At 37.4% G+C, this 27,507-nt stretch overlaps 2 protein-coding genes across 3 annotated transcripts; one reads left to right on the forward strand and one right to left on the reverse strand.

The window, feature by feature from the left end:
- Positions 1-471: 471 nt before the first annotated feature.
- cd99 (CD99 molecule) lies at positions 472-16,304 on the forward strand. 2 transcript variants are annotated; one of them, XM_077514490.1, is made up of 13 exons: positions 491-787; positions 3,266-3,298; positions 5,398-5,454; positions 5,907-5,939; positions 7,608-7,664; positions 7,767-7,805; positions 7,980-8,033; positions 8,146-8,214; positions 8,317-8,349; positions 9,800-9,820; positions 12,861-12,977; positions 13,062-13,115; positions 14,096-16,304. In XM_077514490.1, exons 1-13 carry the CDS (start codon positions 727-729, stop codon positions 14,122-14,124), a joined length of 657 nt encoding a protein of 218 aa, XP_077370616.1. In that variant the 5' UTR covers positions 491-726; the 3' UTR covers positions 14,125-16,304. The 2 variants fall into 2 exon arrangements, with proteins under 2 accessions (XP_077370617.1, XP_077370616.1); XM_077514491.1 differs by lacking the exons at positions 12,861-12,977; positions 13,062-13,115; positions 14,096-16,304 and adding an exon at positions 10,875-12,637 and having other exon boundaries at positions 472-787.
- Positions 16,305-17,886: 1,582 nt separating this feature from the next.
- prkx (protein kinase X-linked) lies at positions 17,887-27,286 on the reverse strand. Its single transcript, XM_077514492.1, has 8 exons — positions 26,770-27,286; positions 24,421-24,589; positions 23,754-24,017; positions 22,613-22,732; positions 22,108-22,203; positions 21,772-21,829; positions 20,525-20,602; positions 17,887-19,898 (listed from the first exon to the last, which is right to left on the reverse strand). The coding sequence occupies exons 1-8, from the start codon at positions 26,909-26,911 to the stop codon at positions 19,773-19,775; spliced, it is 1,053 nt and encodes a 350-aa protein (XP_077370618.1). The 5' UTR covers positions 26,912-27,286; the 3' UTR covers positions 17,887-19,772.
- Between the last annotated feature and the right edge of the window lie 221 nt (positions 27,287-27,507).

Genomic DNA, 27,507 nt, shown 5'->3' on the forward strand with positions numbered 1-27,507 from the left:
TGCTGGTGACGTAAGATCGAAATTGTCACCGAGTCGGCATAGAGGATTACTGTTACTAATATTTTAATATTAAATGTATCAGAATGAGTACTTTTGCCATCTCTGCATACTGTAGCTATATGGTATTTACTACAATCCTACCTCTGTACTCCTTGAACAATTTGTCTTGTTAGCCCCGGCCCACACCTAACTTTTTCGGTTTTAAATCTCAAACAAATAGTCCCATTTGGTGAAGGGAAGCCACATTAAAAATGTATTTCTCCTTGCATGCAGAAGGTGGAAGTAGAGCTTAAGGTAAAAGCTGCCGCTCCACACTGGAGCAGCCAGCCGAGCCTCTAACCTCTCAAAATGCTCAGCTGTGTGTGTTGACACTTTCTCAAATCCCCTCTTTAGAAAAAAAAAAAAAAAAAAAAAGTATTGTCCAACTCATTTGTACTAGTCATTTCATTAGTCACAAAATCTAAACGTGTTTTCTTTTAGAGGAACGCCCTGCCACACCCAGCTGGTCTGCTACCAAGTTGACTCACTCATGAGAGCTGTTGTAACTGGATACCACAGAGAAGTCGTGTTCTCTCCTATGCTCTTCCCTGAAATATCCCCGAGCTAAACACGCACATTGGAACGGCCTCGAACCACATACCTCATTTTGGTTGTAACTTTCTTTACTTTCTGGATACCTAAAAACTGAGGAGCTAATACTTTTTTTTTTTTTTTTTTTTTGTCAACATGAAGTTTTGCCTGCTACCCGCTTTACTCCTCCTGGTGACTGGGGCACTGACGCAGGACGGCAAGTTTCCCACCGTTTTCTATTTCGATAGTCTAATGCTTGTTTGAAAGCTGCATTATTAATCAACGGTACAATAGTTTTGCTATTGTGTTGCGTTATACGGTCACAGTAATCGCCAAGGAACTCTTATTAATAGGGTTCCCCAAACTGTCTCGTTTTGCATGGAGCTTCTGAGTCACCCAAACATGAACACGACTGGCTGCATATTTAGCTTAAAGTTAACAACATACCTCGGACTGAACTACTTAATAAACTACTTATTAAGTGCGCAATACGATCATAGCACTTCTACCACCATTAATGAAATCTGCTGAAACTGACGTAATGGAAAAATATAGTCAAAATATTCTCTTGTGCTTTCCTACAATCCAAACCACTGAACAGTAATTTCTTACTGTATATGTAATTAATTAGTCACAATGTGTCAGGTCTTGTTTTTAGTTTTACTAAATTAATTTCAGTGCAATTGAATTGACTAAATCTTTAATCTAGTAATTAGTTCTAACTTCTCCCTCAGCTAAAGAAAACATGGTAGACCAGCCCAGGGGTCACCAGCCTTTTTGAAGGTGAGAGCTACTTCTTGGGCATTCTGATTAATGCAAATGGATAAAAAAATAAAAAATAAGAAGAAAACAGATAAATCCGTGCAACACTTTTTCTATACATCTGTCAGTTTTCAAATTATCATTTCTACAACATTCCCAGGAAATCACAATGTCCAGTCACTGGGGAGCTATTTTAGAACCGACCCGCTGTCTACTCATGTGTACCTTGCAGCCAGTTGCAGGTTACCTGGTGCCTGGATACCATGTTGGAGACCACTGGGCTAGATGCTTTCAGATGGGTGCTTCATTTTATTTGCTGATGACACCATGCGGCATGCACATTCATCAAAGCTTGAAAACCACAAATATCATGTGCTACTACACAATGCAGTTCTAAAATCAGGACAAAATACAGCCAAGCTTAAAACTTGTCTTATTTATTAATATAAAAAGTACCTCTTTCCACTTGCAAAGGAACTGTAATCTAAGATTTAATTTTCATGTTCTTTCTGGAGCTTTGGTTTGGTTTGAGACTCGGGATTTCTGTGTGGCCGTTGTGTGCTGAAGATAATTTTTTTTCAAAATCTCAGAGTTTCTTCCCTCTGACCTCTCAGCCTAATTATATGTGACGTCATCATGAAAGAGTTTAGAAATCTTACAAGCATAAAGTACAAAGGAATAGGCATATAATGTTGCCATGTATTTCTGAAGGAAGCCTGCATCCTAGTTGACGGCTCTAAAATTGTCCATATGAGTGCAAATGGTTGTCCGTTTTTAATTTGTCCTGTGATTGGGTGGCAACCAGTCATGGGTATAGGCCGCCTCTAGGACAAAGTCAGCTGGGGTCGGCTCCAGCTCATTCGTGACCCTAATGAGAATCAGAAAAATAATTGATGGATAGATTTCTGATGCCATTTTTTTTTTACTCTTGGCTAAATTTGTTGTACATTGTTGTATCAATGTGCAAAGACACAGAGTAAAGTTTTTTTGTTTTTTTTACTTGAAACATAATTACGTTGTATGTTATCTACCTTGCAGACAATCTAAGTAGCAAAAAAAAAAAAAAAAAGTAGCTAGCTAGCCTCCACTTTGATAAATCAAAAAGTCACTACTGTGATTTCCTATTTCAATCATTTTACTTGAAAATCTAAACCACTTCAAACGTGTTTAAAATTTGAAACGATAACTATGACACAGTACTGTATGAAGTAATAAATCAAATCTACATAAAGCTTTCAGCATAAATAATGTAGCTCTGCTCGCACTGCATTTACAACTGCAGTTGACTCACAAGCTAGATATTCAAACCCGGCCGACACCCCACACAAGAAGGAGAGGAAAGCTCTTATGAAGATTCACCAAACTCCCTCACATTGGAAAGTGTTTGAATCAGTAAACAATAACCAGATACTGCTGGTATGGTCTGACTTTCTTCATGCTCGTTAGCCTGCTGTTGTCTTTTGAGCCCCTCTGTTATTGACGTAAATAAAAAATGAATAGTAACATCTGTTTTTCCTGTGCCACAGGGTTTAAACCGGGGTTTTGTTAAATGTTTTGGGTTCCCGTTGTCAGTTTACTGTTGTCAGACTGGAAATGGCACAAAATCACTAATGTTGCAAAGTGACAGAGGTGACAATGAATGACTCTTAATAGCCAAACTACGGTAGCTTTGCTCTAGCTGAAAGCCGGACATTGTGGCCTGGTTGTCACACTGTGGGAAGTGCCATTTTGTTTCGTTTTGATTATGGAGTAAGGGGCCAAAGATCATATTGACACATTCAGTATGTTTTGTCAGCAGAGTAATATAGCACACTTGATGTTAATGACTTTGTGGAGGTAAATTGCTTTGCAGGTACAACATATTCTGATTAGTTGAAGAGGATAATACAAAAAAAGCAGTACATTTAATTAGAAACTGTTCTCTTTCATGCAGGATTTGACCTGTTTGATGCACTTGATGACGTAGGTGAGTAGTCCTGATGATTTTCTTGGCTGAGTATTTAATGCCTGCTTTACAGTATACTGGCATATTATATAATGACATTTATGGTATATGTGAGGATTAGTGGTGGTGTGTGTGCGTGTGGGTGTGTGTAGGGGTGTGTGTGTGTGTGTGTGTGGGGGGGGGGGGGGGGGGTATGAGAGTCAGACAAATGACCAACTCATGTAGAAATCTAGTTTCACATATGTTTTCTTGGAAGTGCATATACAGTGCTCAGCATAAATGAGTACACCCCAACAGGTTTCTAAGAACACCTTTAGTTTCCTGTCAGAATTGAGGTTTTCTATTTGATACTATACTATAAAATACCCTCACAAATGTGGGCCATTGATTGCAAACAAGATTTGTTCATTTGTACCCACAGAAAAAGTACTTTTTAACTTACATTTATTAAAGTACATTTTGCACAAATAAGTAGACCCCAAGAAAAAGACTGACTTGTTAATTGCAGGACTAGCAGACATGTTGCTATCCATAACAGTCACGGGGGTCATAGAAAATACTAGTCATTTTTGTTGTGGGTTGCATTCTTTTTTTGCAATAGTTAATTTGATTAAACTGAAAATTTGGTTATCTATTCATTCTATTACAACCTACTTGCTTCAAGCAGACCAAGAGAAGCTTATCCATGCTTTTATCTCCAGCAGACTAGATTACTGTAACGGTCTTCTGACTGGACTCTCTCAAAAGAACATGAGACAATTGCAGCTCATTCAGAACGCTGCAGCTCGAGTTCTGACCAAAACAAAAAGATCAGAACATATTACTCCAGTACTTAAGGATTTACACTGGCTCCCTGTCAGCTGTAGAATCGATTTTAAAGTTCTGCTACTCGTCTATAAATCACTAAATGGTTTAGGTCCTGAATATATCCAAGAAATGCTGATTGAGTACAAACCCAGCAGGGCTCTGAGATCTACAGACTTGGGCCAACTAGTGGAACCCAGAGTTCGAAGTAAACATGGTGAAGCTGCATTTAGCTATTATGCTGCACACAGATGGAATAGGCTACCAACAGAAGTGAAGTCAGCCCCGAGTGTAAATGCTTTTAAATCCAGGTTAAAAACTTTGCTTTTTTCTTATACCTTTGATTAGGGACTTTTAAACAGCTTTAATTAAGTGTTTGTTTGTTTTTTAATTATTATTTTTATTTTCATTTTTATTTTTATCATTTTAAACTTTCTTATGTTAAATTTTTTAAAGTTTGTTTAATAATGTTTTAAGATTGTTAGTTTGTAACCTATTTTCATTTATTTTTCTTCCTCTGAATTAGGGGTGTTAAAAAAAAAATCGATTCGGCGATATATCGCGATACTACATCGCGCGATTCTCGAATCGATTCAATAATCGGCAGAATCGATTTTTTTTTTTTTTTTAGGATTCACACCTTGAGCATGGAAGAATGTTATATGAACGGCACATTAAGCCTTAATATTTTTATTTTAATGCTGTTCAAATGTGAAACAGATTGCAAACTGTTTGTGTACAGTGGCTCACGGTTATAAGCCTCAAGTTTTAGATAAATATATTCATACAAATCTTACAGTGTACATGTACAAATTTACTGATAGTATTTTCTAAATTTGAATGGAAAAAAATCGCAACAATCGACTTATAAATTCGTATCGGGATTAATCGGTATCGAATCGTGACCATTCGTATCGGGATTAATCGGTATCGAATCGAATCGTGACCTGTGAATCGTGATACGAATCGAATCGTCAGGTACTAGGCAATTCACACCCCTACTCTGAATGTTAACTACTGTTTCTTGATGCTTATGTGTTGTCTTTCCTCGTGTAAAGCACATTGAGTTGCCTTGTGTATGAAATGTGCTATACAAATAAACTTGCCTTGCCTTGCCTTGCCTTACTTTCATGTTGAGTTAAGCATATATTCTACAGAAAATATTTTGTCAAAATTTTGGAAATTCTCCTTATGTTGATTGAGATATTGAATAAACCTTCAATTTTTCGAAGGGGGTGTACTCATATATGCTGAGCACTGTATGTTGTGAAAAAAGATAAACACATTTAGACCAGTGCTTGTTTCTGTTCTTATAGATCCAACACCACCAAAACCCAAAGAGAAACCGAAAGCCCCAGTGAATCCTTTTGATGGTTTGTATCTTGCTTGGCATTAACAAGATTAATGAATTATGAAGGCAAGGGGACATAATGTCATTAAAAATGTTACTTTTCATTTGTATAGATACAATTGGTCTCTGGGCTTATTATTATTATTTTCACAGCCAAGTAAATCTTTTGTGCACTGCCTATTTTCCATGTGCTACCTATTTTACGCAACGAACTGGCTAACTAATGTCCTTGAAATTATTCATAGAATCACTGTGTAGAGTTGCATCTTTTCTTTGACTTGACTTGTCCATGTGTGAATATGTTGTTTGTCAACATGTGCGCTGCTATTGTCTGGTGAGCAGTCAGTGTAACGTGTAGTGTGGGAGCGCGTACAACTTACCTGCAACCCTAAAGAAAACATTATTTTGTTTTGTTAGTTAGCTTATACCAAACTAACATCTAAAGTATTTTATTCTTTTTTTTCCCTACCTTAGGAGGTCTGGACCTTTCAGATGCTTTTGGACCAGGTAAAATATACAGTTCAACATACACTATTATCCTGTACATCCCAATATGGACAATATTTGTTTTACATCTATCAACACTATATTGACCTTCCAAGTTTTTGTTTCACATGCACGTGCTGCATCCCAAGCAGGTTTGTTGTTCTTGTTGTTGTTGTTGCCAAAATTAACGAAATAAAACGTTAATTAAATAAATAGATAAATAAAATGTGAGTTTGTTTATCAGAATGATAATGTATTAAAAGGTGTCCAAAATCCAAATGTTCTATTTTTATGCACAACATAGGTTAACATGAATTGTGACTTAATGTTTATGTGGCTTTTCGTTTGCATGCAAAAGCCAAAATTGAGCAGATTTATATTTGGTGCCGTTTTGCCCCGGGTTTGTGACTCTTTATTCAAGTGCCTGTCCATTTTGTGGTTGTTAGAGAATAGAGATGTTCCGATATCGTTTTTTGGCCCCCGATACCGAGACCCAGCTTTGCAGTATCGGCCGATACCGATACTATACCAATACCTAAGGTTTTTTATTTCCCTCAACATGAAAAAGCTGTCCTGCCATTGGTTCAGAGCATTCAAGGGCCAATAGGATATCTTAGATCGGAATGCAGTGAACATGTCACATATCAGTGAATGTCGTGCACGAGCAAGACACAAGATGCTCCATCCATCCATTTTCTTGGCCGCTTATTCCTCACAAGGGTCGCGGGGGGTGCTGGCGCCTATCTCAGCGGGCTCTGGGCAGTAGGCAGGGGACACCCTGGACTGGTTGCCAACCAATCGCAGGGCACCAAGACACAAGATGCTGCATCCAAAATCCTATATTAGTGTTGGAATTAATGGTATCGGCATGTTACTTGTGAGTAGTCACCGATACCGATACCACTGTTTTAATGCAGTATCGGCACCTTTGCCGATACTAGTATCGGTATCGGAACAACACTATTAGAGACCCAGTCTACTCAGCAAAGCTAATAAATAAATAAATAATTGTCTGAATGGCTGGGTAACGCCCGTCACGACTCTTGGTCATGTGACGTTCACATGTGGAGCCCTGAGCAACTGTGATGTCACTTTAAGTCAGTGCTTCTCAATTATTTTCTGTCATGTTTTTTTTTTTTTGCTGGGTGCAAAGCGCGCATCCTCAGTGCAAACAAAACCCCTACACCACCGAGCGAATGCTTGCTGCTCACACTCTGCCAATAATGAGAGCGCCACTGCCCTCTAATGTAGTGGAGGTGCAATTGCACTTTATTCTAGGACAGTAAAACAAATCAAAATAAAAAAATAAAAAAGCATGATCCCCGAGGTCAAACGAGCCCCCCTTGATGGAGCCTAGCGTGCCCCTGGGGGGGGCCCGCCCCACTATTTGAGAAGCACTGCTTTAAGTTGACAGCAAGTGGCAAAATGGCCGCCACCTGTGATGTATAACAACTTGTGGATTTTGCTGCTTAATTCATATTCCACAAATTCAATATCAATCAGAATACTGTGTTCAGACTAGTGGGGGTGCACAGAATATATTGCTGTAAATTTTGTTTTTGACATTTTCTTTCATTCATTTATAATAGCACAAAAAACCTCCATGATTGAAAGTTTATAAAAAACAAAAACAAAAAAACTGTTAATTTTGAGTCATGCTTATACGCTGTGTGTATTATTCTTTTAAAGATGAACCAGAACCAGAGAAACCTAAGAAACCCAAGACTAACAACCCAGGAGATTCTGGTAGATTTGTCCATCATTTATCTTTTAACAGTATTTGCAATAACAGAATTGAGCAGCCTTTCCTCTACTGATACTACTCCAAACTTGTACTTATTTGTGCAGATGGCTTTGGATTTGACCTAGAGGATGCACTAAACCCAGGTAAAGCCTATTTTGCATGTTCATTTAACCTACAAGGCTCATTTTTCCAACGTGAGAGGAAGAATATTTTCCGTTTCCCTACACTGGTGGGAACTTCGCATTAATTCCATGCTTGAAAAGGAACAGTTCAAGTAAATCATTCAAATTAGGTTCCCCCTCTCCTCTTTCTTTCAGACCCAAATGCCAAACCTGACAAACCTGTCGTCGATCCACCAAGGCGTGGTGGAGGTGAGTCATTCATTTCTATCCAAGCAAAGTATGATTTTGAATCCAGCAGCATCTTAGCTAACCACATATATTTTCCCTTCAATAATAAATTTCTGTGGATCATTCCACATAGGTGGTGGTAACTTTGGTGATAATGACTTATTTGATATAAGTGATGGTGGAGACTACAAGCCTGACAGAGGTAAGACATCTTCTGCAATCATTTTACACGTTTTTAATTGTAATTAATACAATTATTTAGTGAAATGTCTAACATATACATGCCTTTCTGTTTTAAACTTAGGCCGTTCAGGAGATTCTGACTATAACTCTGGAGGTATGTTGATCCTTGTAACATGACTTTTTGCAGGTATATAGTACCAGTCAAAAATTTTCAGGAAAAAGTGACAGAGCTGTTCCATGAAGGCACACATCACACACTGTATACATCAGAGGTGTCAAACATGGGGCCAGCGGGCCGGATCAGGCCCGCAAAGGAGTTTAATCTGGCCCGCGAGATGATTTTGTAAAGTAAAAAAAATAAATAAATTAGGAGTCAGACCAATTAATCATCCGGCCACAATCAAAACTTATAAATTTGTGATTTCACAAGCATTGCTCAGATAAGCAATGCAACTTGTACATGGAATTGCCCTGGTCATTATTTTACACACCACCTCAAGTTATGTTAAAAACAAAAAACAAAACAAAAAAAACAAATACAAATAAAATCATAGACCGACATAAACCTGTTAAATACAACACAAATTAAATTACTGGTAATTTTGCATTCATGTTGTTTTTTTGGAACAATATATATAACTTCATTAACTGCGCCACACAAAGTATTGTAGGAACAATGTATATACAAAACAGGTAGATATAACACGCCACAAACTCACACAGGCAAAGTGTTACCGCCTTCCATTTGCATTTGTGTTATTTTTTGGAACAATATATTTACAGTTGAGCCCTGCTATAATAGGGCTGACCCACAAAAAATAAATAAATAAATAAATAAAAATCTGCGTAAAATTGACGCCAATTCTTTTTAAGTTATATACCATGATTTTACTAATCCGGCCCGCTTGGTAATGTCTATCCCTCCATGTGGCCCTTGAGCTACTATGAGTTTAACATGCTCAACATGCTCCTCCTACAAGCACACTAACTCATCATCACGCACACGCACTTCCCATATTTGCAGAGTCATGTGATCACTTGGTTACTTTTGGTTGTTTATCCTCATGATAATGGTAGTAATCAACACTATGGTGTTAAACTAACTGAATTGTTTTTTGTTTCAATGTTCTAACTTTCTAAGTGTAATGCTTCAGAGGGAGGGGCACCATGTAAAAATAGCCCTGCCATGGAGATAAGTGAAAGCCGGCCTTGAGAAAGAATAACCTTTTGCACATTGCAAGCCTTTAGTGATTTCCTCCCTGTCGGCAAACTCACTTTTGATCAACAGTCCGATTTTAATTTAACTACTGTACGTTTACTATTGTGCTCGGAGTGTGCACTGTTGTTGAGCTGATCTGCACTGAGAGGATTCTAGTATTCGGTTACCTCATTTCGCCATAAAAGGATAAAAATATTACACATCTCCACTCCAGGCATGATGGCAGGCAGTTAGACACCATTGCAATCAACATCCACAGTAGTCAACATAATATTAAATTAATAGATGAACAGATAACTGTGTCAAATGTCTAAAACAAATCAGTATTCTGTGGTTAATTTCATTCATTGTACAATAGAATAATGATATTTTGTCATCTTTCCAGGTGGTGCTGATCAGCCTCAAGGTAACTTTATTCTTTGCTTTTATAACTTCCTGTTTTTGTCTTGATACCTTATGACTTCTGCTGGCAACATTAGAGCCCATGAATCACATTTCCCGTTTCCTGTCTAAAGACATCGCACTGGGGGTTAATCAGTGCACTTGTTGCTGGAGTTTTGCTTGCTCGTACATCTTGGACCTTGTGCTCACCTTTTACAGAAAAGTCAGCATCTTGAGTTTTTATGTGTGCTGTAAGGACAATAGAAAGCCATGAACAGCTCTACTTTTGCAAAATCTTTTTTATTGACTGTAGTACCAGCGAAGAGAATGGATTTGCTCGAGGTTTGGTCATGAAACTAGATGAATGAGTCAGAAGGAGAGTCACAGTCGCCCATGCACCTTCAGCTATTTATTGAGCAGTACAAACACACACAAAATGAGAAGCAGCTACAGTCGTCTAAAACTTCCATTCTGACGTTCACAAGGATTAAGCAGCCATGTTTGTGACATTATTCATCAGGTGACGCCCCCTTAACTCATTCACTGCCATTGACGGATATACACATCAATGGCAGTGAATGTTAAAGGCGCATGGTTGTGTTTGTGACTACTAGCTTGTCCCATAGTGCAGTAATTACACTTTATAACACCAGGCAGATAATTTCTGTACATTCTCATTTATTTTTATTTTTTATTTTTTTTTTAATTCAATACTAGTGCTTTTTGTTTTTCTAAAATGGTGTTTGTATTGGGCTCGAACAGATGTGCAAAATTTGATTTACCGGTACTAGGAGGTGAGTTAGGGCTTGGTCATGAACTAAACACCTAAATCAAAACACCACTGTTTTCACTTTGGGAATACATCATTTGACAGTCAGCCTAATCCTGCCAGCTCGAAGGGCAAAGTCTGTTTGTGTGTCCCAGTAATGTGGTGACTTGTGCCGTTGATGCCACTTGAAGTTTGGGCTTGGAATGGATAGAGAAGTGAGAAGGAGGCTTCCTTGACTTAAGAAATGAATGAAATGGCTCTAGTCTAGTCTGTCTGGCTAAAACCATGCTGCAATTTTGTGTTGTTGCAGATCCAGACCTTCTGTGGCGACAAATCCTGAAGATGCTAAATATTAACATGCCCGAGGAAGTCATTATGTGGATGTCCAATATAAAAAAGATCTTGGTGCCGCTCTTAGAGAGGGCCATGGAGCTTGTGCAGGCTATGCCTTGATTGTACGTTGATTTGGGGTTAGACCCTTATGTCTTCTAACTATGGTACTTGAATTTGATAGGACTACAGGAAGTCAAGTGGAAATGGACTTGGTTATATGTTGTTAATTCAGGAGCCCTGCTCACCTTTGGCTTTAGTAGGATTGATACAGGGAATCTTTTCAGGACGTTGTCAGGATCTTGTGTATTTGTTGTTACATATATGCTCCTCCCTTTTACAATTCACCACTGACACGTCATGTTTACCAAAGCAGCTGCTCTTCTTGCAGCTCCAGTCATTCTTAAAACAACTATAAAAATAGCCAACACCCGAGCCATCCAAGCTGACTTTTTTTTTTCCCAGCGCACTATTCTCTCTGTAAGTACCAATGCAGGATGGGGCATTGAAGTCTGTTATGCCTCTATTTAACAGATGTAAGACAGACTTTTAACAACAGAGACTTACTGCACATGCCCATGAGTAGTAAAAGCAATTGTTGCACTGACATGCAGTATGTCACACATCTCATTAACCAGCTCTAATGCTGAAAGGCAGTATGGTCATTCTCCAACAGTTCTCCTAACATATTGGTTGTTTATTTTATTTTTAACCTACTGAAGTTTGAATATTAAAAAAATTTCGCTCATTGATTATTTTTATATTATACTATTGTTGGTATCTGCACCATGTTGCAAACATTCTTTTTAGCCATCCCACCTCTCATTTAATCAGATACACAAATGATACATTTGGAATGACCTGAATGGAAATGGAACAACACAGAAATTAACTATGTTGGCTGTACACGATGAAAGTCTTCAGTTATTTATATTTAATTTCAGAATCACGTAAAACTGCTTCTGCATAATCTTGTGCTTTTGGTTGACTATGAAGTGTATAATGGGAATGCCATGAGCTTGCATGTTGGTGACGGGTGTGTCTGTACATATCTGTATTGAGTCGTCGTTTATGAGGTACTATGAGTCATGTGTACTGTATGCAACTATGTTACATGAATGGATGAGAGAAAAAAAACACTAAAGTCTGTCTTCTAAGAAACATTATTGTGGATGTCTGTTTATAAATCAAAGTCTCGTGACAGGATGTTAAAGCAACCAGAGTTCCGTTGGGACCAATAAAGTATCTACCAACTGACAACAGTCACCACCTCTTGTCAGGACACACCCAGCACGCCCGAGCACATTCTCATCATAGTCAACAATAACAATCTGTTCTTCGTTTGTCAAGTTGTAGTTATACGATTGCCGTTGTTAGTTTTAATAAGCACCCTTGTTTGCTTTGCATAAGATTTATCTCGGCTCATGTAATAATGTAATGTCACCCAATCTGAAGGTAGGGTGTAGATGGCAGCATTACATCGCTTGGCATTTGAGATCAGCACAGCCTTTGAGTAGAAGTTAAATATTAGTGTTGGATCCCAAATTATCATGTCTATCTTGAAGGAGAGAAAAGTTGGACAAGTTTTGGCACCTAACAATGGAACAGTGTATAGCATGGTATGGTATAAACAGAGTATGTATTACAATAGGCAGTAGAAAGTGTGTGTTGAGATCATGAGAAAAGATGACGTTTCATGGCAGTACATGGAGTAAATGAACATGTAAAAAAAAAAAAAAAAAAGCCACTGACATTTATCACGCCATGCAGCAAATTTTATAGTTTGAGGTGTCACAAAAGTAAAAACAGTCAATGCCAGCTGTTGTATTATTTTAGCGGGTTATGATTGTTTTTGCATATTTTCAAGCCAAGGTACAGTACAAGTGGGTTGAGGACTGATAACGGTCAAGTCAAACCAAATGATCCCCATCTTGCTTATTGTACAGAATTTCCTTTGGTCTTGCAGAGGCTGGTTCCGGAACAATCGCAGCAATCGCCAGCACTATTGGGGTGGCTCTTTTAGGAGCAGCATCCAGTTACTTTGCTTACCAGAAGAAAAAACTGTGTTTCAAGTTACAGGGAGGTACTTAATCTTTATTACTTCTCAAGTACTCTGCTGCTCTGACGTGGTACCAATACAGTACTAAGTAAAACATTTTGTGAACAGGTGCTGACCCAGAGCATGGTAAAGCCCGACATCCTGCACAGTCTGATCCTCAAGGTAGGCGGCTTTATTTTGTTAAGTTTTGTTAACAATAGCAAATTCATAGTATTAGGGACTACAGCACTAATGGTACCCTTACATTATGTAAAGACTCTGTATGTACGTGTCACATCTTAAATGTTCTATTAGTAATAGTTGCTTGTTACTGCAATACACTAGCAGAGAAAAATTCCATGTGTTTTTTATTTTATTTTATTATTATTATTTTTTACATAATTACGTGGCAAATAAAGATTCTTAGAGAACATAGGGGGATTTTATTTATTTATTTATTTTATTTTTTTTACTGGTCCTACCCCTCCCATATCTTTTAGATACATTGAACATTTGGATTTAGGTTGGCATCAACTTAACTCATTTGCTCCCAAAAATGTATAAAGACGTTCTATTTTTTCTATGTTAAATATTACCATGCTACTAAAGACGTATTTATACGTTTTTGTTTTTTTTGTTTTTTTTAAAATGCTAGAGCATATAGAATGCTTTGATGCAGCCTCTGAGCTTAAGAGAATGCTTCAACCAATGGTAGTTATTACACAAATGGCCAGCAGGTGGCAGCAAAGTATAAGAGATCAACCTGGGCCATGTTGCAAAAAGCTCTTTTTCACACTGCTCTCAACAGATTTGTGAATAATGATGAAACTTTTCTATGTTCTAATGCTAATTGCTGCAAAATGGAAACAGATAGACATATACCTTTTTTTTTTATCCTGGTGAAAGAAGATACTCTAATCTTTGTTTTGGTAGGTTCCACGTTTTTATAGCATTAGGACACAATATTCTGTGGGCCTTGCAAAATCATTCCAAATCCAGTAAAACAGCGAAAAATGTGCTGGGAGTGAATGAGTTAAAATACAAATTAATTAATTTAACTGTACTTCCTGTAGATTCTTGTCAGTGCTTTACCAGGGACAATTTTGAACCAGCGCAAATGTTCAGCCTCATTTTGTATTTTCCTTTTCTCTACTTGATTCTAGTTTACAGCGACTTGCTCAGGACATCCTAGACGGCATCCCGCAAGAGACACGCCTCCTTGATGGAACTACATCTAACTTTCATGTGTTTCTTTGTACAAAGTACTTGTGACTTCTCTGAAATTTCTGCTCCCTAATGGTTGGCTTTTTTTTTTATTGTGTCAGAATACATTTAAGTGGCTTTCTTAGTCGTTGCACATTTGTTGTTTGTAACGGTAACAATTCTGTACAGACACCTGTAACTGTCATTTCGGAACGATGACCATGTTATATTTTTCTGTTATAGTCTGAATGTGTTAACATCTTTGTTGTATATGAAGTTTTTTTTTATTTTTTATTATATATATATGAATAATAGGCAGAAGTATTAAAAAGCAGGGACGGAGCCAAAACTTTTTCAGTGGGGCGCCCTGGGTGACACAACCACTAACTAAAGGTGCTTTTCCATGACAGATTCCAGAATGGCTTGGACCTTCTCTGCTCGCTTGAGCTAGTCTGGCCTCCGTTGCGTCTGCATTACAACAGGCATCAATCAACTATAATACACCTAGATTGTGTTTTACAGCAGTACTTATATGAAACCATATATGAAATTTCATAATGTAACTGAGGATAAATATTGAAGGTTGTGGTAAAAATGATCATGAGCTGCAGGCATGTCACCAGTTCCATTCCATTGAATGGGTTCATCCCAATGAATGAGAACAAGTCCCATGTTTCAATAAATCCTAATTTTTGTCTTTATTGTAGATCACATCCGCTTTCTGTCACAACATGGTGCAATGTCTAGCAGCAGTAAAGAGGAAATTGTGAATATAATAAATTGAAAGATGGGCCTCGCTTTAATTCACTTGAATGGACCCGGTGAGGTGCTAGTGAATATATATATTTTTTTTTTACCACAAGCTTTACTATTTCATCCATTGGTACATGTGAAATTGTGAATATGGTTAAGAATTGCTAAACAACATATGTGTAATCTATATACTGTATTTTTCTCATCCTGGTTTGATTGCATAACACCAGGAAATGGATGTGTGCAGTGGTATTCCTCTCCACATCTCTCAAAGTAATGCCCATACCTCTCTCAGCCAATCAGATGAGAGTGATGTCACAGTCCAGCTTGCATTCTTGGAAAAGGTTCTGAGGAGCTGTTCCATTGTAAAACCAAGGGCTCGAAAAAGTTTTTTGGAAAAGCGACCATACAAGGCGGAACTAGGCTGTCTCGATGTAGAACCGGTACCATGGAAAAGGGGCTTAAGCAACGGGTAGTCATAATCATGAAAATAATCATTTGGATTGATGCTTACTACAAGTATCAAATATTTCACTGTTATGAAAGATTCTTTTATATTCTGCATGCAGCTCAATAGTATCAATACTTATTTAGATAAGCCCTAGTGTAATGCAACCGTGTGAAAATGGCAGAAATAATTATCTGCACCAAAGAATGACTTTGAGCAAAATCTTCTCCGAGATGTGTGGGCGACCACCATTGGCCACCACATAGCTCCGACCCTGTTTTTGTTTTTTTCTTTTCTTTTCTTTTTTTTTTTTTTCCAAGCAAAGTTGTTGCAGGTTAGTGTTTTTTGTTTGTTTGTTTGTTTGTTTTTTAAGGCTAAAAATTATGAGTATAATGGGCCGCTCACATGACGACTGTTGTTACAGTGGTGTCCTCATTTTGGAGTGCACCGATTTGGGAGTTTTCTAAATTACTGGCTGTTCAGCTAATTGTTTCCCTTTGTGAGCCAAAATTTGAGGCATGAATCAACTTCAGATTGCTGCCAGTAGATGGCAACAGAGAAGGCCACATCTGCTCAATCATACTGCGTTCTGCTCAATTTCAGACACGAGAAACTTGAGTTACAAGCTCAGTTGTGGAATAAATTGAACTCTTAAGTCGAGGATATGTGAATGTAATGTGTGTGGACATATTTGGAATTACAAGTGGAGGGAGAGCTTTGCATTTGCTTCACTACTGGACACTACTAGTATTTAATATTAAACCTGCATGTTGAATATTTTTAAGATTCAGATCTATAATTCATACAGTTGTTTATGTCACAAAAAAAAAAAAAAAAATTACCCACTTAATACTAATTTGCAGCACCCAAGCTAAAATGGCCTATTTTGAAGAAAACATTCAAATCAGAGATGCATTTGGGTTTCTGTAATACTTGATGAAACTCATGAATAAATATTTTTAAAAGTATGCAGAATTGAAACTTGCATTATTTCCCGTTTTCAGGTCTCAAATTTGTATTACAGAGGCAAACAACTGAGTCATCACGTCTTTGTATGAAGTTTTTGTTTGCAATTGTTATGAATCAGCGTCTCCTTGATACAGGGCGTCTGCTCAGTATTCAGAGTGCTGAGCTACACTTTTTCCATATTTCATTAAACTTTTTTCATGCTAGGTGCAAAAAAACTTGTGAGGGGGAAAAAATAATGCATGTTAGAATAATGCTGTAAGAAAGCACAATGTGGAAAAAGTAAAACCCACTGAATACTTTCCGGATGCACTCAATGCTTAACATGTTAATATCGCCATCTTCCAGCCCTGACAAATAAACACACTTCTCTCATTTGACAGATTATTTCACTCTTAACAATGCCAAAACATGTTCCCCCATTGGAGAGAGCCAATATCGTTCCCCTTTAAATTATGCCCCATTTAGAAAGAACATGCATTTGTGGTTAGAGTACCAACTGAGCATGTGTTGCCCTCAGACAAAAATGTGTACTGACTCTTCTTTCCCAGGGGGCTAACATTTGGCAAAATCTGTTAGCTTGGACCCTGTTGAGCTTAAATTTAGCATCTGCTCTTGAGAAGTGGCATCTGATCTCAATAAGCTGGTGTTCCTGCAAATTTAAGTTGTGGTGTTACAGGAGGCAGCCTGAGTTCTATGTCCAAACAGAAGAAGGCCAAAGTCCTTGAGAAAGAGGGAGGATTTCAGAAACAAACACTTCCTAAGAAGGTGATACCTCAACAAGTCTTTTTCACATCAGGAAAAGGATTCTTCAAATGTTGACTTGAATTGTTGTTCTACTAGTTAGCGAAAAATTTAGACCCAGCGGATTCATGCTATTCTTTGCTTATAGGTCCAGTACATTAATTTTATATCATGGAAGACAAGATGTTGAGTCGTTGCAATCCAAATTGAGTATTTGCTATTAGCCAAAGATAAAGATATGTAAATATGTACGGTAATTATACCAGATAAGATGTTGCAGCACAAGTGAGAAATATATAGCATGTAGACCAAAAAAAAAAAAAAAAAAAAAAAAAGGTGCCTCCTGTTTCTTGCTAAATTGATTTGTTCTTTTTATTTTGACAGAAATAAATCTTAACATTCCTATGACTTTTAGTCCGGCCCTCTAACAGAAACCATGACATTGTTGCCCTTGAAAATGTGATAAGCTACCACTGATTGTTTACACTTGGAAATGATTATAATGCAACAAAGAAATTTAACTAACTTGTAAGCAAATTTGACTATACAAGGACTTTATGAAATGTGCCAAGTGTAAATGAGTTTAAAAAAAATAAATCAAAAATAAATCACAGATGGCCGTGTATTATAGCTTGCCTGATTGAGACCTGTGAGTGGAATCGGGAATTTTTATTTTAAGAAATTTTGTACTTACAGTTTTCCAACTGATCGCTTTATTGTTGTCACACAATGTTCTGTTTGGGCTCAGCAATCTTGTTCTAATATCAATTTTCATAGCCACTTAAAATACAGTTGGAAAAAGCAACTGGCGAAAGGAACCTTTAAAGAGACAAAGAGAACTTAAAACAGCTACAAGTTTATTATTTTTATTTCATGTTGAGTCACATCACAATACAATGAGAAGTTGAGGACAAATTTCAAGTGAAGGTAACAAATAAAGTATGTAGCAAAAAACAAGGCACCTTTTTGCTGCCTTTTGTAAACAAAAAAGGAAGTCGTATTTTCCTGTAATACTTGCTTCTGGCCAAGAAGTCACAGGGTTCAGAGGTCACAAAGTAATATGACATTGCAATGAAATATAAAACCTTTTAAAAATTAGAAAGTTAACAGTCTTGTTTTCTCTCTCTCACATTTAGGCTCAGAAAAATGAATAATAAAAAATGGGCAGGTGGATGAGAGTATAAAAAGCATGTTTTGTGGTATGATGGTTACAGTATGACTCATTAAAGGGAGTAAAAGAGGTATAACATGCTAAGCAATAGGAATACAGTAGACCCCCAACTACTCGCGATGGATAAGGCCAGAGCCCGACAGTGAATAGCAAATTCCCATGAATAACTGATGCACCCCTATCAGTGATTATAATGAGTGTTATGAATAGCTTAAACCATAAATATACCAATAACTATGAATGTGTCCCACCTTGAGTATTCTGCTTAAAAAAAATAAAAAATAAAATGTTTAGAGATGTCCCGATCCAATCACGATTGCAAATCTGGTCCTTCACAGATGACCTAATGTCTAAATCAAAACTCCAGACTATTGTAAAAACAACAAATAATATTCTTGTTTTTATTAAAAAAAAAAATCTTGATCATCCAAGATGTCTGTGATGTTTCGATCATCCAAGCATTCACATAGTTCCAGTGCTAAATGAGTTAGCCTCGTTAATCTTAGCAATTAGCATGGCTTGACTGCAACATGTTTAGCAGGACCCGTAGTCAGCTGAACCTCGTTGCTCGCTAGCTGATGCAGCGTAAGTTGCAACGAGGGCATGTGCGTGTGTTTAGTATGACAGTACACTCTTGTACTGGCTGACGATGTCATAGGCCTAAAAAAACAAAACAAAAACAAAAAAAAACGAGGACATCCTAAACATAACCCAAAAGACTTAAATAGCATTTCAAATGCTTACTTAGACTGTCAAACATGATTGTTCCCTTAAAAATACAGTGCAGTAAACAGCTTTATGCTAAGCACGCACATACACAATGTACACACACATCAATTATGATGATGAAGAATTACTGTAGCGGTGCAGCCCGGTGTAAAATAATGAACATTTGACTACACAACAAACCGGTCATAAGTCGTCTTTGTGATGTTCCACTGAACTGCTGCAGTCTGGTGTAAGATAAACAATTGACTACCTATTTTTGGTTTGAAAAATTTTGCAATTTCGATCGTGATATTGCAATTCATCACAATGGCCATATATGGGAGTAACTCTGTCCGCTCACACATGTAAACGGGTTACCCCGAATGTTTCCGAAACCGGAATTTTGACCTTAACCCAATACTGGCTGCATGTAAACAGTCACGGTCACAGTCTTATCTAGCCTTTCTCCCTCCCTTATCTGGTGGTCAATTTCAAAACTGAGACGGCTGCAGTTAGATTTGTGGTTCTGGTGATTTGGTTGAATGGGTGACTAGTAACTGTTCGTTACTACAATACACTAAATGTCATACACTACATAGTGTGGATCGTTTTTTTTGTCATGAATATGAAAATTATTTCCAGTGTTTTTTAACCCACGTTACGGAACATCGCAAACAGGCATTTTTTTTTCTGTGACTAACGGAGGACAGATTAAACAAACAAACACAAAAAGAAAATCAATCAATTTGCAGATGCCCAACCATGAATATGTGGGGGTCGACTGTATTCCCTGCACATTTGTTCTTTGTAAAGTATTTTTTTTTTCCATGAATATAACACTGAGTTGTCAGAAGTTTTTGAAGATTTCCAAGTCTCTTGGTGGAACGCAAGGGTCTTTTTTCCATTCGTCATTGGGGTAAACTTCAAAGTTTGTAGTGTCGCCATCATGGGAAACTTTGGGAACTATTGGAGGCTGTGGATTTATCCAGAAAAGTTAGTTAGAAGTTGCAGTTTAATGATTTATATTAACTTTATCATTTAAACTCAACGACTAAACAATTATTGAATATTGTTGAGACTGACAGCTTTGTTTGACTGTACAATCTTTGAGAATGTTTCTCTCTCCATGCATTCACTATAAAACCCGATTGACCGTTTGTGGGGAATTCTCAAATGGAAGGAGGATGTGCACAAAGGTTTCCAACATCCACTAGGTGCCTGATGTTGTCATGGAGATGTGGAAGACAATTCCAGTGTAAACCTGTAAAGCTCTAGTGAATTCTATGCCCAAGAAGTTTCAGGCAGTGCTGAAAAATAATGAGGAGCCACACAAAATTTGGACAATACGGGCCGGCACTAACTTTTGTTGTCTGCAGATGACATCTGTAGACATTCATGAGTATGAATTTATTTTGAGAGGACGTTAAATTTATATGCTGCAAATGCTCTTATTAACTATTTTATATTGTAGAATAGCAAAGTGTCATCATTATGTTTGTATATAAAAAACATGTTCTCATTTTTGTTATTTTTTTTTTTAAATCAAAGTACTCTGTATGGGTCCTCAAACAACTATTTCAAGGTTAAGAAATGACTTACCCTCAGTTTTCTCAGCGGAACTATCTCCCAATCGATGGCCTTAAACCATCGGTGCTTTTTCACGTCATCTGCGCCATTCTGTAGAAATAGAAAGACGGCTGTACATTTAATACAATATTACTGCCAAATTTATTAATTAAAAAATAAATAAACTTGTAAAATTAGATGTGATTCAAACAACAGATGCTGGTCATTTTTGTCAAGACACCATACAAAAATCATACAATTAAAAGCTTGCAATTTACACTGATTTAACGAGAATTTGTGAGGAAAACTCCAGTTTTAACTAGTTTATTGAACAATCACTACTTTCATGCACAAAAAAAATCTGTGTTGGATTAAATATTACTTATCCCCCTGACCAAATGGGTACTTCTTTTCCCATGAGTGCTTTGAGATTATCCGTTCTTTTGAGACCCACACAAGGGCAATTCAAGCAGGCAAACATGAAATAAACAAAAAAAATGTCAGGAATATCAATTTGTACATACTTGAAACCGTTATTACAAAAAAGACTTAATGGTTTACATCGCTCTTTTGTGATTTTGAAATTTCTGTTAAACAGAAAAACAAACATAGTTCTGTCATTTTCAAAGTGTACTGAATCATCCTCAAAGGCAAATATTCCCAAAGCCTTTCAAGAACATGATTTAAACCCAAATCAGATGTTATTATTCAAAATATGTATGTGTTAAATATGACCACATTACACATTTGTCTTGAACATGAATGGAAATACTAAATAAATATTAAATATCTGTCCTGTTATGTTACAGAGTAAATAATAAAAAATAATTAAAAAAAGAAAAAAAATAGAAGTGCATTTCCTAAGTTACAAGGGTTTAAAAGTCCTATTATTTTTGTATTACTGAATAGCAACAACAGTAATTTCATGTATAAGATATCATTTAATATCAATTAATTTTATGTATTAAAACATTCATACGCATTTCCCATGTTTATATATATATATATATATATATATATATATATATATATGTTACTGAAAAGGTTCCATTTGAAAAATATCAAAAATGCTTATTATGTTATACAAATATATTTACTTTTTTACACAATTGAGGATATAAGTTAACTATCTGATCACATATTTACCTTTCCACTTGAATTAGAAAATGTCATAAAGTGATGGAGTCGTCTAAATATTAGCATAGGGCAAATATGAAGTGTTATTATACATGATATTAGTTTTCAGGTGTTCAATGCAAAGAAAAGACATTCCGACTCACCTTCATGTTGCCCAGCCTTCTGGCTCGGTCAATTACCAGAAACTTCTTGATTAGGTCTCTGTGGAAAACAAACACTCTGTAAATCTTTTACCCAGATTGCTGCTCCAAGGCACCCCCTAGTGGCAAATATCACACATAATGAAATACAGTACTGGATGCTGGAAAAAAAAAATCCCCCACAAATAAAACAAAACAAAACTGTTGTATAGAGTTGTCGTCTCTACAGGCAAATTTGACCACAATCACCATCTTTATGGTTCATTTGAATTCTTCAGCAAGATGTGACTCATAAAAGCTCATTACGATTTGTTTTTCTTCCTGGTAATGAACGCTTACTTGACATAGAAATCCAGATGTCGTGGGAAATCCAGTTTTCCTGCCAGGATCTTCTGGTAGATTCCAAACGGGTTGTCATCAAAAAAAGGTGGATGCCTGTGAAGAGAAGGAATCACAACAGCAATAATGTGAATATTATTTTTTTTAATTATTGCATACACAGTAAACTTTCGTGTGTTTAACAAACATTAAGCTATGGCACATATTTTACATTCAAAAATGTCACGGCACAACATCAAATACTACACTAAAATAATAATGACCTCGTCTACATTTAGTGACTTTTTTTTTTTTTTTTTTACTAATTCACTATGAAATTGGGGCTTATATAGTGGAGCACAATTTCTTACTTTCTCTTGTATGAATGCAACTGGTTAATTGCACGATCTGCCATCTAAGGGAAGAGCATTTCATTGTTGTCCCTGATTATAAATATCACTGGCATACATAGATGAATCAGTGGCTCTGACTTAAAATCTGCAGTGTGTGTGTAGCAGTTACGCACCCAGCCAACATTTCAAAGATGAGAATGCCGAGAGCCCACCAGTCTACTGCACGGCAATGACCTTTGCTCTGGATAACTTCGGGAGCAAGATATTCTGGGGTGCCGCACAGAGTCCAGGTTCTGCTCCGGAAGAGAAAGACAAAATGATGCCAGACTCCAAAAACATTCTGCCAAGAATTGACCTCATTATTAGTTATAAGTGTGTGTGGCACGTTTTATATTGAGAAAAAAAATAAAAATAGATGAAACCTTTGAATGACTATCTTATGATCATATGAGAAAAAAAAAAAATCATCATTACGCAAATGACCCCTAACAATTGATAATTGGTATCCTACTGTGAAAGAAAAAAAAGAAAAACATGAACTTGAAAGTTGAAGTGACAAAAAAAACAAAACAAACAACAACAAAAAAACGGAAAATTAATAAATGAAAATTGAGCCTTTGCTTATTTTACGTTGACAGGCGCACACGTCTCATTGAGTTAGACATGGGTTGATTGCAGTGATTGCCTCACAAAGTACTCACAGGCATTTATCTTTTGTAAGAATGACTAATAGTATTGCAGCTTACTGAGTTAGTTGTGAAACTTCTTGTGTGGCTTTATGCCTGTATTATACTGCTCCCTCTTTATTTAAGAGAATGGTAATTTCTTCTGCGTTTAACCAAGTGGTTCTCAACCCTGTTCCTCGAGTACCCCTATAGAGCATGTTTTCCATGTCTCCCTCAGCCAACACAGGTGAAGATCATTATCAGGCTTCATGCAGAGCTTGCTGATTAGTTAATGGTTTGAAACACCTGTGTTGACTGAGGGAGACATGGAAAACAGGCTGGATAGGTGCACTCTCGGAACAGAGTTAAGAACCAATGGTGTAACCCCACCCACCATGTCCTGTGGATGATCAAAAAAGCCAATCTATATGTACATTACCATACTAACATGACAACATATCAATGACCAGCAGTGAAATAAACTGTTTTGTGTGACATCACCCTCCTCCTGATGACAAGGCATCTTGTTAAAAAGGTGACAACACGTGCTTTCATTTGTGAGTGTTTTAGGAACAGTATAATGTGAACTTGAAAGTGCCAGCCAATCTTATGCAACTTCACAAATCAACAACGTGGATATTGATTTTACCTGTCAGAAAGCTTCTTTGCAAAGCCGAAGTCAGTCAGTCGGATGTGGCCTTCCCTGTCCAGCAGGATGTTCTCAGGCTTCAGGTCACGGTAAACTATGTCTTTGGAGTGGAGGTACTCGATAGCACAGACAATCTCGGAGGCGTAGAACAGACCAGTGGCATTACTGAAGCGGCCTCGGCTGCGAAGGTAGCTGAACAGCTCGCCGCCAGGCACGTAGTCCATCAACATATAAAGGAAGCATTCATCATGGTGGGTCCAAAACCTGATAAGGGAAATAAAATGTATGAAAGTTGATGAAATTCTACATCACAGTTTGTTTCCTAAACTTTATTGAGCCAAGGCAAAATCTCGTGGAACACCACTAAACAAAACGTATACAAACAGTATACATTGAGCACAAAGCAATTACCGTATTCTGCTGTATGAATGGCAACTACATTCTGCCATCTAGTGGAAGAGCACTTCATTGACATGCCCTTTACTACATGTCACTGGTAGATAGTTTAACGCAGAAGCGTAACTAATATTTTTGAGTATTTGTTTAAGTAGACTTGGTCTACAATCAGTCAAGTGTGAGTGTGACATCGGCATGGTTCTCACTGTGTACTTGTACGTGAATATGATTGGGGTAGGCATGTGCGGGAAACCGTGGGGAACAAACTCACAGTCGTATGAGGAAGGGGTGGTTGACCTCTTTTAGAACCGCCTTCTCGTTGTGTACGTGCTGCTCCTGCTTCAGTCGGATTACATCAGGGATCCTCATCTGTTTCAGAGCATAGAAGGTCCTACTCTTCTTGTCCCTAACCAGGTATACTCGACCAAAAGTTCCTGTACCTAAATAAAAGGGGACACAAGAAAGCAATATTATTCTTAAGCGAGATATAAGACAAACTGCTGTACAGGCCGCATTGGAGCATTCCCTTCTCCACTTCAGATCATAGGCCTGATTTCATGTCTCTAAAATAATATCCTGAATAGAAAATGAATAGATGTATTAATACGGTATTGTAGGGTGTGGGGCAAGAGTGATATATATTTTTTTTTTAACTCTCCGATGTTCTTCGAAAACAGTCGGATCAAAAATGATGAACCCGTTCAATTGTTGCCAATACTCTGTAATTATGAAGTGAAATGAAATGATGGCAATCAGCAGCTTGTGCTATTGTCAGACATAAATGGAGGAGCAACTGGATGTGTTGAGTGTTTGTATAAACGCGTTTCTCAAGTCATTCACACACAAAAAAAAAAAAGTAAAATAAATAAATAAAAGAAGAGTCAATCTAATTATAATTAAATCTAGCGCTAGCTGTAGTCTGTATCTTTTACTGGAAGTTTAAGTTTATTTAGAATGTCAACAAACAAAAACATATGCCATATAATTATGTATATCCCTAATGAAAACGTGTACTGCTAGTCCCCCCCCCCCCACACACACACACAAAAAAAGGTGTAGGAAGAAGTCGGATTTAGATCAAATACATACAAACCAAAATAAATACACACATCACCTTCACCTATAAACATTGTACAGAGTACAGACAACTTACTACATACATAGCCGAGACCATCGCTATTAGCAAAGGGAGGCATTCCATTAATATTGCCAGGTGTGCTGACACACCGCTGAATACTTCCACCTCTTTCAGGGCACTGCGGCTGAGCCACTCTTTTTCTCTTGCAGTAAACAAGTAAATATACAATGACCAGGTATGATAAACTTCTTCGTACACCATTCTTCAAGCCTTCACTCATCTGGCTCTGACCCAATATACTGATAAGCTGGTCGTGTTGTTCAGCTTGTGTGACTACAGACCGTGATGGTAATATTTTCCTCCTCTTGTAAATTCTTCATTATTGCTACGTTTATGCAATTCTTGGATGTTAACCATCAAATTACAAGCAAGGTCCATGTTACTGTAGTAAAAATCAAGCAAGTCAAACTGAGTCCCCTCTAAATTCCAAGCATGTTTAGTCATTAATTGCTATAGCATGTCATACAAACTTGCTCTGTCACAATTAGATTTGAACATTAGGCACTTTGCATTCATATTCTATTTTCTTTTCATATATATTTTTAACCCCTGCATTTTCAATTACTTCATCATCTTCTCAAAAACATAAATAACTAGAAGCTCAGCTAAACTTATCTTAGCTAAACTGTTAAGCTAACATAGATTACCTGCCATTGTGGATTACTAGGTTTTATAATGACAGATTAACTGAAGTTAAATGTAGTAGTTTTTGAGTCTCTTATCTTTTAGTTGCAAACCTTGCATGCTTTCCCCAAATTTTATCAAGAACATAATCCTTGAAACTAAATATAATACCTTTAGAGTCTCTTCATGATATTTGGCACATGAGGTGGCCCCTACACATACTACATACTGGGGAGTTGCCAGGTTTGCGCACCACACGAAAAACAAAAATTCTTTAAAAAAAAAAAAATAAAAAAAAAAAAAAAAAAAGTACTGTAAGTGAAGCGGAGTCTCCTGAATACCAGGTCTAAGTCAAGGCGAGTCTTTCATCGGACTAGCTTGTCTAAAACCTAATTCCTAAAATTTGAAACTTAAATCTGACTTGAGTGTTGCCTACTTCTGGTATTTTGTGACCTTATTTTGGAGGGAATAAGTGACAGCTCGGGGTTGGCAAAGTGTGTGTGTGACGTGTATAACATGGATGGACAGGACAGGAGTTTAGCAGCAAAAATTTGAATGTTTTAGACAAAGCTCAAGAGACCGCAGATGGTTTGGACATCTAGATTGTCTATTTATGGCATCCCTTCGATTTATCCTCCTCACCCATACGTTCTCCTGGATAAATTAAGTAAACCACTCCCAAACCATTAGAGGTGGCGTTGCAACATCAAAATTTGTTATCATCATTTTCAGTTCAAGTCAGTGGAGGTCACTCACTTCCACCACCCGGAAGTACCCGGGCGACAACTGTTTACATACTGTTCCGTGGTAAACTCAAAGGAAGATCTTGGTGGTCATTGGGGTGTTCTTACAACTCACCTACTGTGGCGATGCTCACCAAGTCATCGAGGCAATACCTCTGGTGGTTGTCTGATGCTTCTTCACCTGAGGAACCGCTGCTGTTTTCTTTGGAACAATTGGTGTCATTGCTTACTCCGGTATCTGCTTTTGAGGACGCCATGAGTCACGTCCAAGGTTAATTATTTTGGTTTGAAAATGTCGGAGGTTGAAAATAAATACGCCATCTCATATTCCATTAATGAACTAAGGGAGAAAAATATCAAAAACGTGGTGTCATTTTATCTAAGGTACAGTCAGCGGACATTTGGGCCTCCACAATAAGACAAAAGAAGTTGATGACAAGTGGAAGAAATAGATAAGTGGCTAGCTTAAAAACGATCTAAAACTTAATACATCGCAACAGTTGTTAAAAGGATGAGTGTACGAAACTACGAAAAGGTATTGCATCTTAAAAATTCCTACATGGACCAATCCTACGCCTCCGCATTTCCTCATCTATTTACGCCGACCGCACTTTGGTGCGCATGCGCGTCTGTGTTTTTCTTCTGTATTTATTGACGGCTAACGACCATCTTAAAGATACATTGACACCACCTAGCGGCGTGGGATTTATTTTCAAGCCGTCTAGTACTGGACTGTACAGACTGTCGTTTCTTATAAAGCCATTTCATGACTCGTCTGGTTATTACCATCTGGCGGCTTTATGCGATCCTTCCTCGGGGGTATTTATTTATTTATTTACCTACTTATTTATTT

This window comes from Festucalex cinctus, chromosome 2 (assembly GCF_051991245.1).
Source record: "Festucalex cinctus isolate MCC-2025b chromosome 2, RoL_Fcin_1.0, whole genome shotgun sequence".
Classification (NCBI taxonomy): domain Eukaryota; kingdom Metazoa; phylum Chordata; class Actinopteri; order Syngnathiformes; family Syngnathidae; genus Festucalex; species Festucalex cinctus.